Source organism: Cetorhinus maximus, chromosome 14, assembly GCF_964194155.1.
Source record: "Cetorhinus maximus chromosome 14, sCetMax3.hap1.1, whole genome shotgun sequence".
NCBI lineage: Eukaryota > Metazoa > Chordata > Chondrichthyes > Lamniformes > Cetorhinidae > Cetorhinus > Cetorhinus maximus.
In genome coordinates, this window is record NC_135892.1 from 91640592 (window position 1) to 91658811 (window position 18220).

The 18220-nt window shown below is 40.5% G+C and overlaps 1 protein-coding gene across 1 annotated transcript in view; it reads left to right on the top strand.

Annotated features, from left to right (window-relative positions):
- Positions 1-17955, top strand: part of LOC144689827 (calpain-2 catalytic subunit-like) — an 82706-nt gene extending 64751 nt beyond the window's left edge. The window contains exons 15-21 of the mRNA XM_078557234.1: positions 4208-4265; positions 5749-5813; positions 8300-8368; positions 9731-9809; positions 13611-13727; positions 15636-15694; positions 17335-17955. Coding sequence (XP_078413360.1) covers positions 4208-4265; positions 5749-5813; positions 8300-8368; positions 9731-9809; positions 13611-13727; positions 15636-15694; positions 17335-17358 — 471 coding nt within the window. The 3' untranslated portion in view covers positions 17359-17955. The remainder of the gene's footprint in view (positions 1-4207; positions 4266-5748; positions 5814-8299; positions 8369-9730; positions 9810-13610; positions 13728-15635; positions 15695-17334) is intronic.
- The last annotated feature ends 265 nt before the right edge of the window (positions 17956-18220 follow it).

An 18220-nucleotide genomic window follows, 5' to 3' on the forward strand; every position in this document is an offset into this window, starting at 1 on the left:
GATACATTACTCTGTCTCTTCATCTAAGTCATTACTACAGATTGAAACTAGCTGAGGCCCCAGCACTGATCATTGTGGCATTCCGCTATTCACTGCCTGCCAGCTTGAAAAAGCCCTGTTTATACCCACTCTGCTTTCTATCCGTTAACCAATCCTCTAACCATGCTAATATATTACCACCACCCCCCCCCCCCCCACCCACCCCACCCCACACACCACAACCCCACCAACCAACTCCATGAGCCCCTATCTTGCCTATTAAACTTTTGTGTGGTACCTTATCGAATGCCTTTTGGAAATTCCAGTATACTACATCTACTGATTCCGCTTTATCTACCCTACTAGCCACGTCCTCAAAAAACTTCAATAAATTTGTCAAATAGGATTTCCCTTTAATAGAACCATGTTGACTTGTTCTAAGGGCATTGTTAAGACTTCCTTAATAATAGATCTCAGCATTTTCCCAACAACTGATGTTAGGCTAATTGGCTGTAACTTTACTTTCTTTCTCCTTTTCTTAAAAAGCAGTGTAACATTTGCCAACTTCCAATCTAATGGGACTCTTCTCGAATCTAAAGAATTTTGGAAAGTCATAGCTGGCACATCCATTATCTCTGCAGGTATCTCTTTGAGAACCCTAGGGTGTTGGCCCTCAGGTCCTGGGGATTTGTCATATTTTAATCCTTTAAGTTTCTCCAAAACCTTTTCTATGTTGATATTAATTTCCTCACCTTTTTAAGTCCTTAAGTTACTGTCTATTTCTTGTATGAAACTTGTGTCTGTCTTCACAGTGCAAGACACAAAATGCCTCTGCCATTTCCTCATTCCCCGTGATAATTTCTCCTGCCTCTGCCTCGAAAGGGCCAACTTTTACTTTAGCTACTCTCTTCCTTATATACTTACAAAAGCTCTTCCAATCTGTTTTTATATTTCTGGCTTGTTTACTCTCATTCTATTTTTTTCCTTTTTATCAACTTCGTGGTGGGCCTTTGGTTTCTAAAACACTCCCAATCCTCAGACTTGCTACTTTTTTTTGCAATAGTTTATTGCAAAATTAGATTAAAATACCTTATTTTAATCTAATAGCATCCTTAACTATCTTATACTATCCTGAGTGAACCACAGATGGGTCGGTCTTGCTAAGTTTTTGCTATTAAATGCACGGCATTTTTATTGAACATTTTGAATTGCTTTTTAAAATGTTTCCCACTGTTTGTTTACTGCCATACCTTTTGGTCTATTTACCCAATTAATCTTAGCCAGTTCTCCCCTCACATCTATGTAATTTGCTTTGTTTAAGTTTAAGTTTCTTGTCTGTGATTGGAATATGTCACTTTCAAGTCTACCATGGAATTAAATGATGTTATGATCACTATTTCACAGTGGATCTTTAACTATTACACTACTAATTAACCCTGCTCCATTAGACAATACCAGATCTGAGAGAACTTTATCCCTAGTTGGTTCCACAATGTATTTTTTCAAGAAACAGTCATGAAAACATTCTACAAACTCAGCCTCTAGACCACTCTTGCCACTTTGATTCCAGTCTGTATGAAGATTAAAGTCCCCCATAATTATTACATTTCCTATGTTACAAGCTCCAATAATTTCTTGTTTAATGCTCTACCCAATGATATAATTACTGTTAGGGGGCGTCTAAACTACTCTCACCAGTGTTTTCTGACTCTTGTTATTCCTTATTTCCACCCATATGGATTCTACTTCATGATCTTCTGAGGCCAGATCCTTTTCTCACTAATGTCCTTATGTCACCCTTTATCTCACAGCTACCCCTCCTCCTTTGTCATTCTGTCTTTGTCTTTCCGAAATATTGTGTACCTTGGGATATCTATTTCCCAACCTTGATCACCTTGTAACCATGTGTCTATAATAGCAATTAGATCAAAAGCATTTACCTCTCTTTGTGCCACTAGTTCATCTATCTTATTGCAGATGCTTCGTGCATTCAGATAAAGAAGCTTTAATTTGTTTTTTTACTTTTATTCCCTGCAATGCCATTTTGCTGATGTACAATTTTGTTAAACTCTGTCCCTTCCTGTCCCATTCTGCTTGCCTTTACCCACATCACTATGCTGTTCTGATGCCTCAATTTTTCTCTTTGGATTTCTAAATCTCCCTTCACCAACCAATCACTTATCTGTTTCCCTGTGACATCACACTTTGATTTTTCTCCAAACACGGTTGATCCAAAACTTCCCCAAACCTCGCTGGTTTATGCTCCAAAGTCTCGCCGTTCTCTCTCTCCTTGTGTTGATTTATGCTCCATAGCAAAAGAGATTGAGGGATGATTTGATACAGCTGTACAAGATTATGACAGGTTTAGACAAAGAAAAGCTGTTCCCATTAGCTAATGGTGCAAGGGCAGAAGACACAAATTTAGGCAAGAGATGCAAGGGGTGAAAGAACTTTTTTTAACGCAGCAAGTGGTAATAACAAGTGTGGTGGAAGCAGCGATGCACATGATTTCAAAAGGAAATTGGATGGGGTCTAGGGAGAAATAAACTTGCAAGGCTGTGGATAGAGCAGAGGAATGGGACTGACTGGATTGCTTTACAGAGAGCCAGCATGGAATCAGTAAACTGAATGCGGTCTCCTGTGCTGTTATGACTTAGAATAACATGGAGCCAGCAAAACACACTTGGCCCTTCCCAATCTCTTTGAATTAGCATATTTTAATTATTATTACCCTCTTAAGCTCTTCATATTTTATCATGGCTATATTGCCCTCTTAGACTCTTCTGGTCATTTTCTTTCTCATAAACACAAGTGACTAAGCTAATATTTTGGACCATCATAGACATGGCTGAGTGAATTTCACACATTTTGTCAGCCCTTTATTTGAGAAGACATCCTCACCTTAGACCCACTTATAAAATGTGTCCTAAGCTCAACAGAAAACTATTTAACTAGTGTGCTGATTCCAGGCAACCAAGGACATCAAGGTACTTGGGTATCCACACTCAAACTAATGAGGTTTACATTAAAACTAAATAAACATAAAAGTGTTAGACTAAAACTGAACTAATTTCAAAGGCATGAAAAGGCACCTAGCCATGATCTTAGGGAAAAATAGCAGATTAAACAATAGATCATCAATCAGAAATCATTCAAATATGAAACAAAATACAATTAAATGCATTGCAACTATATGTAGAGAGATATTGATCAGGGGCAGGAGTTTCATGGTTAAGTAGACAGGTTAGAGTAAAATTGAGGTATTTAAAAGTGATTATAAAATGTATAGATAAACAGCAAAAACATTTCGATGTAAATGAAAAAGGCGAGGGCTATAGAATAGTCAAAGAAGGAGAATTGTCCCTTAGAGATAAGAGAGGGCATCTTGCATTTCAGAGAAAGGGAATAGCAGAAATGCTTAAGTATTTCATATCAGCCTGAGGAGGTTGTCAAAGGACCACGACTACTGTTAAACGTTAATATCTACTCCTTTAACTGTTTTAATATTAAAAAGCCACTAGATTCGGATGTTTTCCTCCAAAAAATTCAGAAACAGGAACTTTGCCAAAGAATTAGAGGATGCTGAAAAAAGAGACATGTTGTTGAAGCTTTTTGTCTTGCACACACCAGGACAGATTCTAAATCTAAAGGGAACAACAATTTATACTGTATGAGGAGAGGGCGCTGATTGGCAAAAAAGACTCTGCTGGTAGAGGCATTGCCATGGGGAATGCACCTGGAAACAGTTAACTGCCAAGCTTTGTTTAAATTCAAATCAGGCAGGTAGACTGATTTATCAAGGCATTATTGGCAAAATGTTACAGCTCTGTTCAAGAAAGAGGAAAAAGATCAGTCAGGAATTATAGGGTAATAGTATTCTCTGATATGGTAAATTTTCTGCTAGTTAACTAATTGGTAACAAGATTATATGGATTAAAATTTATCACTAGAAGAACAAAGGGAATATTAAAATGTTTTTATAAAAAGGTTTTTATAAAAAGGTATATATTAGAACTAGAAACAAGAGGTTATTGGGGCAGAGACCATAACATTAATTAAAAACAAATTGGACAATTGAAAAAAAAACAAGGAAAATCACCCCAAATATTTTCCTTTCACTTTGAGGGAAAAAATATCTTGGCACCTCCTGACTTATTTGAGTTTGGGCTGGTTTCCTAGGAGGGATATGGATATGCCAAAAATCTTTTTTTTGCTCTTTCAAATCCAGGATGCAGAGATTTCTGCCTTTGAGCTGCAGAGGATACTGAACAAAATTGTATCGAACCGTAAGTAATATTTTATAAATTTACACTAGTGACTGACTGTACTGGTGCTCAAATTAAGTTGTTAACAACCTGCTATAATTTTCACCTGGATGAATAAAGGAATCTGGTCCTTTTTGAATGGAACTCCCATGGTGGTGCAACGCCGTAGAATGCTCACCTTGATTCCCCTGTGACATCATTGATGAACCACGCAGATTAAGAATCTTAGGTTTGATCCTTAATCTGTGTTTAGTTAGCTGGCCTCAGGTGGGATGGTAATGGAATGTTAGATATGCCTCTAGGTTGGGCATTGTGTAAAATAGCCAAGATCCCTATCTGATCAGTACTTGCAGAGGACAAAAGGTTTTTTGATAAAAGCAAAAAACTGCGGATGCTGGAAATCCAAAACAAAAACAAAAAGTACCTGGAAAAACTCAGCAGGTCTGGCAGCATCTGCGGAGAGGAACACAGTTAACGTTTCGAGTCTGTATGACTCTTCAACAGAACTAAGTAAAAATAGAAGAGAGGTGAAATATAAGCTGGTTTAAGGGGGGGGTGAGACAAGTAGAGCTGGATAGAGGGCCAGTGATAGGTGGAGATTGCCAAAAGATGTCATAGACAAAAGAACAAAGAGGTGTTGAAGGTGGTGATATTATCTAAGGAATGTGCTAATTAAGGGTAGAAAGCAGGACAAGCAAGGTACAAATAGCCCTAGTTGTCCTGCTTTCTACCCTTAATTAGCACATTCCTTAGATAATATCACCACCTTCAACACCTCTTTGTTCTTTTGTCTATGACATCTTTTGGCAATCTCCACCTATCACTGGCCCTCTATCCAGCTCTACTTGTCCGTTCCCCCCCCCCCCCCCCCAAACCAGCTAATATTTCACCTCTCTTCTATTTTTACTTAGTTCTGTTGAAGAGTCATGCGGACTCGAAACGTTAACTGTGTTCCTCTCCGCAGATGCTGGCAGACCTGCTGAGTTTTTCCAGGTATTTTTGTTTTTGAAAAGGTTTTTTGACACTGGAGAGTTGCATCAGCTAGGTAAAGCCAGTGAATTTAACTTCCTTTTCAGCTGAATTGGAATGAAATAAAATTTCCTGCATACATAGGGCACCGAGTTCTACTTTTTCCTCTGGATTTCTTTTGGATTGGTGCAATTGAGTTAACATTCTTGGTCCCAGAACACAGGTGATTAAAACAATTCCATAATGGATTTGATAAAGATATAAATGCATCAGATATTCCCTGGATTTCAACGCCCTCTGCTGAAAACCATCATCAAAGAACCCAGAGTTGGGCAGCACTTAAGGCCTCCTGGGTTTGACAGATTGCATAGAACTATAACTATTACCGCAAACTTCATTATTTGAAAGATATGGCCTCTGAAGCCTCCTGCATGGAAAAATTGTGTTCCCTCATTAATACCATTGTATAAATATTGACTTAAATTATATTTTCATTACCTCATTCTGTAAATAATATGTACTGTTTTCTGTTTAGGTAATGACATTCAAACTGATGGTTTTAGTTTGGAAACCTGTCGAAATGTAATCAGTCTATTTGATGTATCCTTTTAATAACCCTGTGTGGTGTTTCTCTCTTCCTACTTTCTCTAGATGAAATAAAAATCTGAAGTTTAATTTTTGCCCTATCAGATATGAAATATTTCAGTTATAAAATGCTTTGAATGTCAAATTTATTAATATCCTCTTGCCGATCAGGTGAGCTGTGTCCAGGCTCCTGCTATTGTCAGTCTTGAATCATAGAGTCATAGAGGTCTACAGCACAGAAAAAGGCCCTTTGGCCCATCGAGTCTGCGCCGGTCGAACAAGTACCTAACTATTCTAATCCCATTTTCCAGCACTAGGCCCATGGCCTTGTATGCCATGGCATCGCAAGTGCATATCCAAATACTTCTTAAATGTTATGAGGGTTTCTGCCTCTAACACCCTTTCAGGCAGTGAGTTCCAGATTCCCACCGCCCTCTGGGTGAAAAAAATTCTTCCTCACACCCCCTCTAAACTTCCTGCCCCTTACCTTAAATCTATGCCCCCTGGTTGTTGATCCCTCCACCAAGGGGAAAAGTTCCTTCCTGTCTACCCTATCTATGCCCCTCATAATTTTATGCACCTCAATCATGTCCCCCCCATAATCTCCTCTGTTCTAGGGAAAATAACCCCAGTCTATCAAATCTCTCTCCATAACTAAAACTCTCCAGCCCAGGCAACATCCTGGTAAATCTCCTCTGCACACACTCTGATGCAATCACATCCTCCCTATAATGCAGATTCCGGAACTGCACGCAATACTCAGTGGTCTAACCAGTGTTTTATACAGTTCGAGTATAACCTCCCTGCTCTTATATTCTATGCCTTGGCTAATTAAAGGCAAGTGTCCCATATGGTTTCTTAACCACCTTATCTACCTGTCCCACTACATTAAGGGACCGGTGGATATGCACACCAAGGTCCCTCCGATCCTCGGTATTTCCCAGGGTCCCACCATCCATCATGTTTGTTTGTCCTGCCCAAGTGCGTCACCTCACACTTATCTAGATTAAATTCCATTTGCCACTGAGCAGCCCATTTGACCAGCCCGTCTATCTCCTCCTATAATCTAAGGCTATCCTCCTCACTATTTACCACCCCACCAATTTTCGTGTCACCCGCGAACTTACTGATCAACCCTCCTACATTCAAGTTTAAATCATTTATGTATACCACAAACAGCAAGGGACCCAACACCAATCCCTGTGGAACCCCACTGGACACAGGCATCCAGTCACAAAAACACCCCTCGACCATCATCCTCTGCTTCCTGCCACAGCCAATTCTGGATCCAATTTGCCAAATTGCCTTGGATCCCATGAGCTCTTACCTTCGTTATCAGTCTCCCATGCGGGACCTTATCAAAAGCCTTGCTGAAGTCCAAGTAGACTACATCAAATGCATTGCCCACATTTACACACCTGGCCACATCTTCGAAAAATTCAATCAAATTGGTCAAACATGACCTTCCCTTAACAAAACCATGCTGACTGTCCTTGATTAATCCCTGCCTCTCCAAATGTAGATTAATTCTGTCCCTCAGAATTGTTTCCAATAGTTCCCCCACCACTGAGGTTAGACTGACTGGCCTGTAATTCCCTGCTTTATCCCTTCCTCCCTTCTTGAATAATGGTACCACATTGGCTGTCCTCCAGTCCTCTGGCACATCTTCTGTGGCCAGAGAGGTATTGAAAATTATTGCCAGCGCCCCTGCTATCTCTTCTCTTGTCTCATTCAACAGCCTGTGATACATTGCATCTGGGCCTGGAGATTTATCTACTTTTAAGCCTGCCAGACCACTTAGAACCACCTCCCTTTCTATGCTAATTTCTTTAATTATATCACAGTCCTTCTGCCTGATTTCCATACCCACGTCGTCCCTCTCACTTGTGAACACCAACACAAAGTATTCATTTAGAACCCTACCTACTTCTTCTGGCTCCACATACAAATTACCACTATGGTCCTTAATGGGCCCTACTCTTACCCTAGTTATCCTCTTACTCTTAATGTACTTGTAAAATAACTTTGGATTTTCCTTTATTTTACCTGCTAATGTTTTTTTATGCCCCCTTTTTTCACTCTTAATTTACTTTTTAAGTTTCCCCCCTACACATTCTATACTCCACTAGGGCTTCCGCTGTTTTGAGCCCTTAGTATCTGCCATAAGCCTCCCTTTTTCTCTTTATCCAATCCTGCATGTCCCTCGACATCCAGGGTTCCCTGGATTTGTTGGTCCCACCCTTTGTCTTTGAATCAGCTGTTAAATGGTGTTTAAGAGCAGTATATGGTTTCAGTTTTTTTTAACCTCACTTATTTCCTTGGGGAAATGCCTTCTGTTCGCCTGCTGCCTCTGCCTGGTGACCAGGTAGAGGTTGTGAAATGACTGCAAGAGGAACCATGTCCTATCATTGTCATGTGCTGGTGAAGCAACATGTTTGGGGCACATATTCTATAAATGACATACTTCTATGTAGTTTTCCTGAATGAGAATTGTAAAACAGAAGGATCGATCTGGAAAAATTGGACTAGTGGAATTCAAGGTATTTTGGAACAAATTACAGAAGTTACTGGTAAGTGTAAATGTTTTCTGATTGAAGTCAGCCCCCCACCAGATTTCCTGTTCTCAGATTGACAAGCTGCCTTTAAGGAGTGTGTTTTGCATGGGCATGTCATCGGATTAATTTAAATGAGTCTGACAGCATCTGCGGAGAGGAATACAGTTGACGTTTCAAGTCCATATGACTGTTCATCAGAACTAAGAAAATAGAGAAATAAGGTAAAATATAAGCTGGTAGAGGGGGTGGGACAGGTAGAGCTGGATAGGGGGCCAGTGATAGGTGGAGGCAAAGAAGAGATTGCCAAAGATGTCATAGACAAAAGTACAAAGGGGTGTTGACGGCGGTGATATTATCTAAGGAATGTGCTAATGGGGACATTAAGGGTAGCAAGCAGGACAAGCTAGTGGCAGATGGCCCTAGTAGGGGTGGGGTGGGGGGAAGGGATCGAAATGGGCTCAAAGGTGGAGATAACACAATAGATCGAAATAAATTTAAAAATAGGTGGGAAGAGAAAAATATATATTTTTTAAAATTATAAATTATTGGGAAAAGGGGGATCAGAAAGAGGGTGGGCATGGAGGAGAGACCACCGTCAACACCCTTTTGTCCTTTTGTCTATGACATCTTTGGCAATCTCTTCTTTGCCTCCACCTATCACTGGCCCCCTATCCAGCTCTACCTGTCCCACCTCTACCAGCTTATATTTCACCTCATTTCTCTATTTCCTTAGTTCTGATGAAGAGTCATACGGACTCGAAACGTCAACTGTATTCCTTCCTCTCCACAGATGCTGTCAGACCTGCTGAGTTTTTCCAGGTATTTTTGTTTTTGTCTAGATTTCCAGCATCCGCAGTATTTTGCTTTTAATTTAATTTAAATGAGGCCCAACCAAGACACCGCACTGACTCCATCGGAATGGCAGACTGTATACATAGCTGCTGTCTGTCCAATTAATGCTCTATATGAAAATCAACTCCAAGACATAGTTAACTTTTGTAAAGAATTTGTTAAAAGTGTGATATGTGCACCCCCTGCTGGCCACTTGGAATGACATTTAAAGAAGCCCATCAAATCTGTGAACCAGCAATTTTGACTGAGAGGTGTGTGTAGAGCTTACGACATCCATGGGAGAGAACACGTTTTTCCAATTGATTGAAAGTTAAGTTTTAACGAGAAAGTACTGTTTTATGAAAGTTATCATGTTGCATATGAACTGTAGCTTTTACCTGGCCCACCTACCCAACCTGGTGCATCTCTGACCATAATTTTAACTGTTATTCTTTAGCCCTTCTGATTTATAGAGAGTAGGAAATCCAGAGTTTTTTTTTTTCAAGGTTTAGAATTCCTTAAATCTTTTTCTTTTCCTCCATTTAGAACATCTTCAAGAAGATGGATGCTGATAATTCTGGTACCATGAGTTCACATGAAATGCGAGTGGCACTTGAAGCAGCAGGTAATATTTGAAGGATTCATCTGGCCCAGCCTTCCATACTACACCAAACTGGATTTGGAGAGTTAGTTATTGATTCAATGTATACTTAGCTTATTTAAGAACACAAGACTTTGCAGAAACCAAAAGAAAAGGTTTTTAGACCCAAAAGGATTATCCTTCTTGTCTCATCAATCTCCTTCAGACATTTCCTAACTAGTCCTAGCCTACCTTTTCCTTTTGCTGCCCCATTTTTAGGTGACGTTCCTGCAGACAGGAGCAGAATTTGGGGAGGGATCTGGTTGACTGGATCGCTGTTCAATGTTCCACCATAATAATTTGGCTAAAAACAGAAGTACCCACCCAAAAATGGTGTAGGTGGGGATGGGGATTTCTTAAAAGGAGGTGGTAATGATTTTGTGATATCATGCATCCCATTTTCCATCTTTATTGTCTTGTTTAATACTACCTAGCTAAGGTCACCCCACCAAAGAAGGATACACCTGTCTTCAAGGGAGTGCAATGAAGGTTCACTAGACTAACTTCTGGGATGAGGAGATTTTCCTATGAGGAACGATTGAATAGACTAAGCCTATATCCTCTAGAATTTAGGAGAATGAGCGGTGAAATAGGTAAACTACTTAAAGGGCTTTTCAGGGTAGCTGCTGAGGTGTTTCTCCAGCTGGGGAGTCTAGAACTAGAGGTCACAGTCTCAGAATAATGGATCAGCCATTTAGGAGAGAGGTGGAGAAATTTCTTTGCTTATTTCACTTGGTATTCTTTACCCCAGAGAGCTGTGGATGCTCAGTCATTGAGTATATTCTAGTTTGAGATTGGCAGATTTTTGAATTAAATCTGATGAAAATGAAATGAAGGGATTTGAGGATAAAGTGGGAAAGTGTAATCGACCTAATATTAGACAAGATCTGATTGAACGGTGGTGTTGGCTTGAGGGACTGAATGACCTACTCCTATTTTTTATGTACACAGATATAAAATGGGTATGCAACTTTGCAGAGGAAAAGGTGAAGTTAATTTAAAGTGTTTAGCAGCTATGTAAAAGGATTCACAGAAAGCTGATCTATATTGGAACTTTCCTTTGCGACCTTACACCATTACCCTCAGTGACAATGCCATTTTTCTTTCCCCATCTGTCCCCCTCTAAAGTATGTATAATGGGTTTCCCGTTGGGAATGCCCTTGTGCGTTTGTTTCTTGGAGGAAGAACATAGGAACAGGAATAGCCCATTCAACTTCATGAGCATGTAACAACTCTCAATTTTATATTCATTTACCTGCTCACGGACGCTCAGTTTGGGTTCCAACAGGGCTACTCAGCTCCTGACCTCATTACAGTCTTAGTCCAAACATGGACAAAAGAGCTGAACTCAAGGTGAGGTGAGAGTGACTGGCCTTGACACCAAGGCCACATTTGAGTGTGGCATCAAGGAGCTCTAGTAAAACTGGAAGTCAAAGGGAATCAGGGGCACATCTCTCCACTGATTGGAGTCATATCTAGCATAAAGGAATATGGTTGTGGTTGGAGGTCAGTCATCTCAGTCCCAGGACATTGCTGCAGGAGTTCCTCTGGGTAGTGTCCTAGGACCAACTATCTTCAGCTGCTTCATAAATGACTTTGCCTCCACCGTAAGGTCGGAATTGGGGATGTTCACTGGTGACTGCACAATGTTCAGCACGACTCCTCTGATAAAGTAGTATGTGTCCATCTTCAGCAAGACCTGGATAACATTCAGGCTTGGGCTAACAAGTGGCAAGTAATATTTGTGCAACACAAGTGCCAGGCAATGACCATCTCCAACAAGAGAGAATCTATCCATCACCCCTTGACATTCAACGCCATTACCATTGCTGAATCCCCCACTATCAACATCCTGGCGGTTACCATTGACCAGAAATTGAACTGGACCAGCTGTATAAATACAGTGGCTGCAAAAGCAGGTCAGAGGCTAAGAATTCTGTGGTGAGTAACTCATCTGCTGACTCCCCAAAGCCTGTCCACTATCAAATGAGGCTCAAGTCAGGAGCGTGATGGAATACTCTCCACTTGTCTGGATAAGCGGGAAGCTTGACACCATCCAGGACAAACCAGCCCATTTGATTAGCATCTATCCACCACTTTCAACATTCACACCCTCCTCTACCATTGACGTATTGTGGCAGCAGTGTGTATTACCTACAAGATGCAGTGCAGCAACTTGCCAAGACTCCTTCGACAGCACCTTCTGAACCTGCGACCTCTACCACCTTTATCAAAGGACAATGGGAGCAGATTCATGGGAACACCACCTGCAAGTTCCCCTCCAGGCTAGACACCATCCTGACATGGAACTATATCGCTGTTCCTTCATTGTTGCTGGGTCAAAATCCTAGAAATCCCTTCCTAACAGCACTGTGGGTATACCTACACCACATGGCCTTCAACAGTTCAAGGTGGCAGCTAACCATCGCCTTTTCAGGGGCAGTTAGGGATGGGCAAGAAAATGCTGGCCTAGCCAGCAACACCCACACTCTGAAAGAATAAATAAAAACAAAATGTACTTTTTCCACAAATGCTACCATCTCCAAATCTTTCTTTTACAAGATCAACTCTTACAGATCCTATTCATGCTACCTTCCCATAGTGTCACGACAATGGGAAATTGTGACTTGAGTGATCAGCCAATAATCAGCCTTTACCAGCTAACCAAAAACATACTGAACTGTTTAAAGAGGTCTTTCTTTAAAAAGACAAGACAAAGCACTGGCTAAAGATGGCTGCCACAAGTCACCTGATGTCTGGAAATGTAAATTGATCACTAAGCTATTATATGGATTGCACTGCACACATGCCCTGACATGATTGCTCATGGAATGTCATGCTAGGGTTGTCAAGGCCCACTTCAAAAAGTAACTAACAAGACAATGGGGAACTGCTAGCCAGCTGGGATATACGCCCTGTGGAGGATTGAAAGAACCCCATCTCCTGTTGGTTTCTACTATCTTGAAATGTCAAAAGTTTCTGAGATGAAACATTAAAACATTAAAACATACTTGTTCTACAACAATGACTGCAGCAGACATAGTAATCAAATTCCTTTGGAATAGACAGCAAGGGGGACTTTAAGAACTGGGTTTGCCAAGCAGAGGAACCTGGAGGAACAGTAAAGATCGTGTGTGTATATGTTTGTGTGTGTCTCGCACTCTCTTTCCCCACCTCCTGGGATTAAACGCAGCACCCGGTTGAAGATATCAGCGTACCCAAGACCTACCAATGAACTGAGATCTTGTAAGAATGACATCATCTTCTACCTCTACCTGCTGCAAGGAACCAGATAACTTAAATCAGCTGCAACGTTTAACAAACGCCTCAAAAACTTATAACTGTATATTCTTAATTTTTATTTGGACTCTAACTTTCCTTACTTCTGATACCTGTGTGTGTGATGCTGTGTTTTTTATTATTTCTTCTCGTATTTAGTGGCAGATAAACTTGTTCTTTCTTTGACTCAAAAAAGCCACCTTGATGGGCACCTTATTGTTCACTGTTTGGATAGTAAAAAAAACAAACATTTGGATTTGAAAAAGGCATCCACGGGAAAAAATTTTAAAATCTTTGTTGCGGCTAAATGGAGGGGAGCCAGTTCACTCCTCCTCACCTGGTCATAACAATAGTCCAATTCCAAACCTTGCCAAAACAATGTCTGCATGCCTTAACAACTTTGGTGCATTCATAATTGTACAAAGGTAAGAAAAATGTGCACACACAGAATGGGTTGCTAATAAAATTAGCAATTGTATTTATATATACTTTTGTTTATCTCCCCAGGTTTCACTCTGAACAGTGCGTTGTTTCAGATCCTTGCTGCCCGTTACGCAGATGCTAACCTTCTCATTGATTTTGATAACTTTGTTGGCTCTTTGATCCGTCTGGAAACCATGTTCAGTAAGTTAATATTCAAAATGGATTCTGTTACATTAAAGTCCCAAACTCAATAAGCATGTTGGGACCAACATTTTGGGACCCCTGTTCCACTGGCGAAAAGTATAGCAGGGTGGAACTTTCATCCCTGGAGATTGACACGCAGCTTCTGACAAATCACAGGGATAGATCACTTGAATACTGAGGGTAAGCGGCTCTTGCCTCTAAGGGTGTATTGGAGGTGTTTGTCCCAAGATCAATAGGAAAATCAGAGTGGCACCATCACACTCGAGGGCAGAATGGAGGTCGGTGATGGCTGAAGAATAGTGAGGGATCAATTTTTAACATGTTAATGGTCATCGTTGGAGAGGGCAGCTAGGGCTGACAACATATTGGATGAAATTCAAAAAGTAGCACAGAAACTCCCTCAGGCACACCCCAAACATCATGCATCAGCAATGTATACTTGGTCTCTTCTTTCTTCTGGATGTGCCACATCAAGAAGGTCTACTCCCTAGCCAGAGTCTAAACAGGGAGGTAACCCTGGATTTGGCCCTAATTCTGGCCCTGTCGAAGATATTTAGCCCTCCCCAGCTTCTTGAATTTTGGCTCATTTGGGCTTATCCAATAGAAATTGGTTGAATTTAATTTGGGAACTTGAGAACTTATAGGAAGTTAATAAAGTTGGTTAAGCACAAAATGTCAATGGAAAGGCAGATCTGGCAGGATGTAGAATGGGTAGCCGATCAAATATAGTCTGTTTTACGTCCCTGCTGAAGTTGAAGTTTTGGCATATAACTTTAATATGTCTCAATCCCACTTACCATCTTGTCACACTACGCCCTCAATTCATGGTTCCAGAAATTAACTACACAAAATGATTTTAAAAGTACATTTTGAACCATTAGTTAATCCGCTATTGTGATTAATATACACAGTGGGCACAATTTTACACCAGTGGGATTTTACGGTCCCGCCCCCAACACGACAGGGATGTAAAATTCTGCCCAGTGGGTCTGCAAGGTTGGGAGATATGGCTGCCAAGTGTCTGGCCTACAACGCAACACCACCTGCCCATGTGGCTTTTAGTACAATCAGTGCAGTTCTATGCTTGTGCCTAGGATTGGACACTTTTCCCATCAGTGCACCCACAAAGTAAATTCCTCTCAATTTGATGGGTGATGCAGTGGAGCAGATACTATGGCCTGCGCTAGTGGTGTTCAAACACTGCCTGCGTTACAGACAAGTGAGTTGGCCTCACTGATAATGCAAGATGATCTCATTTATGTTTTCTATTGTTCTGAGTGTGTTTCTTATGACATGCCAGAAACACACCACCCACAATTTAGGGCACCAGAAGTCTTTGCCTACAATTGAACAAGCAGCCAATTTCCCATTGGGAGGGGGCATTTAAGTGTGCACAAGATAATGCGGGTAGAGATGGTAATTTCAGTCTCACCTTTCGGCACTCATTTGTCCCATGGTCCTTATTTTTGGGGGGGGGGGGGGGGGATGCAGTTGGGGGTAAGGAGCAAGTCGGTTTGTGCACACTTCCTTTAGAAGTTGCAGAGCTGGGACCGCTATACCTACTAATACAGGGAGTGATCATGTAATATGGTTCACATCAGGTGCCAACTGTTTGATTGTTACCCTCTGTATTTCCTTCAGTTGGTACAAGTGTGCAGCCCTCATGTAATTTCTTAAATTTACATAGAAATATTGGTGAAGGTTCCATTTCAAATGTATTTATTGAAGAATTCATGTCGTTTTGCTGCTGTGTTCAGTTACAACTTTGCAGAATTACCTCTTCTCTAAAAAGATACTGAAACATCCAGCTGTTTCAGAAAATGCAAAAAGATGCCGAACCCTCAGTGATAGAAATAAGAAACGAGATTCGGGTTTGAAATGTGCTCATTCTTCTTGCTTTTTCAGGAATATTCAAACAATTAGACCAGGATGATGAGGGATATGCAGAGCTGGATCTATTTCAGGTATGTATTTGGTGCTGCAAGAGAAGCTATACATATTCTAACTATTCTTTCTTTAACATATGTTCCGTGTTTCCCGACAGATGCAATGAGAATGAATGGTTTCAGTATTTCAGCCCTAAAATTCTTGGGGAGGCATAGGTGGCAGTGGGATGCACACTGTCAACAACACGAGCCTCATCAAAAATCTTGCATCAGACCATTTTGAATACTGTAGGAAGACAACCACACAGCTTTCTGCTGCTTTTTGGGTGCTTACTGAAGCAACAAGGGTGGAGGGATCAGGTGGATGGAAGCTCCAGAATCAAATTAAAAATGGTTTCATGTTCTCTAGCTGCTGCTGCAAATCTGTTTTGAATATACTGCCACCTACAAATCCTGCAATCTTGGGATGCTTCATTCCAATTTGCATCTGGGGGCCATGTCAGGTTTGCACACCAGCTTCCACAGTATTGACATGCAGGTTGAGCATCCTATGTTGATAGATGGCAGTAAACATCTATTAAAAAGGACATTGGCTTTCAGCAGTTTTTTTCCCCCACTTCTCAACTGTGCCCCACCCTCCAACCAATCCCCATTACAAATGAGAACCTTAGATTTCTCAATTTCCTCCATTGACTGTGTAGATGAGGAACCCAAAAAAAAGATGCTATCCAGATCAGATTGCCTTCAAGATGCTTTGTACCCAGTCACCACATCCATATCTGCAGAGGAGAAACATGTCTCTCTCTGGTAAATGAATAATGCCGTTAGAGGTCCATCTTCCCAAAGAAAGCTAGAACAGATCAGCTTTGAGTGATGTATGTGTGTGTGAATGTTTGACTAATTCTAATATCCTTGTATAAACGTCAGTCACGATATCTAGTGTATTGGCAATAAAAAGCACGTAAGGAGGTTCAATTCTATCCCCACCCACCTAAAAGAACCCATGTAACCTGATTGATGACATCTTGAGTGGATTCAGCCAACCATCTACAAATCTTTACACACTTACTTGACAATGAACATGGAAAGTTGTCTGAGCCAGACAATTAGTCCACACAGCTATATGCATACTGTATGGATACCTAGAACTATCATGCAGCAGAGGGCTGGCAGATGCAGTGAAAGTAATGGGCAGTTGTGGCTTGAAGCTTGGCTTCATGTGCATTGCTAATCTTTGAGGATGCTCCTGTGGAGTAGCACTGAGGGCAACCATCCTTGTAGCAACTTCATGCAGCACAATCTTCAACATGAGCTCGTGGAATTTTTTTTTTCTCTCTCTCAACTGCATAAACAAGCTGATGCCTTAATTCCTTTTGCTTCATCTTCTTGAAACTTTGCCTCCAATTGACACATCCTAATAATCTTCTCTCTAATTTTGTCTCAAAGTTTTCTTTCTCATTATCAGTCTGCTTTTAGATTGTTATGCCAATGAAATGACCACAGAAATTGGGCATAAATTTTCATTTCAATTTGTCAAATGTGCTGGATTGGGGAAGGGGTTTAAAACCTTCCTCTAAGGTGGTTACTTATTTAGAATGTTAAGTACACATTAAAATGAAAGTTAAGAGCTCTTGGAGTTCTTTTGGCTCAAACATATGGTCTCCCTAGTTTGTGTAGTCTGAAATTCATTTATAATTGTCTGATTTTTCTCTTAACAGTGGTTGAGTTTGATGTTAAACTGAAGTGATGCTCAGCTGCAAGAAGCCAGACCTTGGTCAATCAACAGATGCTTTCCCCAGACATCTTTCATGCTACAAAGGAAAAATGGGAACTAATTTAGCTTGTTGGGTATCATGAATGCAATTGGAGTGAGGGAATAGGTTTGTATGTTTGTTTTCCTTTAGTGTATTGCTGTCCTGTGCTTTGACCAATAATTTGGGTGGTTAAATAACTACCAATCAGAACTTCTGTTCCTAAAAGATATTTTAATCTATATATAGTGCACTGGTTTGCATTGCTAAGACCCCATTTTTCATTACAATTGTTAACCTGTTAATTGTGACTTTTAAAACCGTCCATGTCCAGATAATGAGAATCAGGATTGTGATTCGATATGACATGTCATGTTTTAAAATGAAAATATAATATTCAAACTAATGAGCTTTAAATGAGAATTGTTTGAATTCTATTCTGTAGCTAAAATTAATAGATGTAATGGTGCCTTAAACTGTTTAATTTCTCAGTTAAATAGTACATTTATTTTATATAATTGACAAGGATGCTGGATGGTTTTGGTTGCTTAATATGTATCTGGAAATTAAACAATGTGGGTAACTTTGGCATGGTTTATTTCTTTTGTCTTTTTATGGAAGTTCTCATTATTAATATGCTGTCCATCCCCATAGATACCAATTGAGGTGTAATTATGCTGAATCTCCACCATCTATCTCAATGCATTTCATGGCAACAAAATTTACTTAGTTGTCAACTTGCCAAAGAGAAATATTAATCCATTCCGAGGAAAACAAGGCAGGCATGGTGCCCTCCACCTTTACAACAGAGTCCGTTTATGAACGGATTGAGATATGTACCTGACTAATTGGG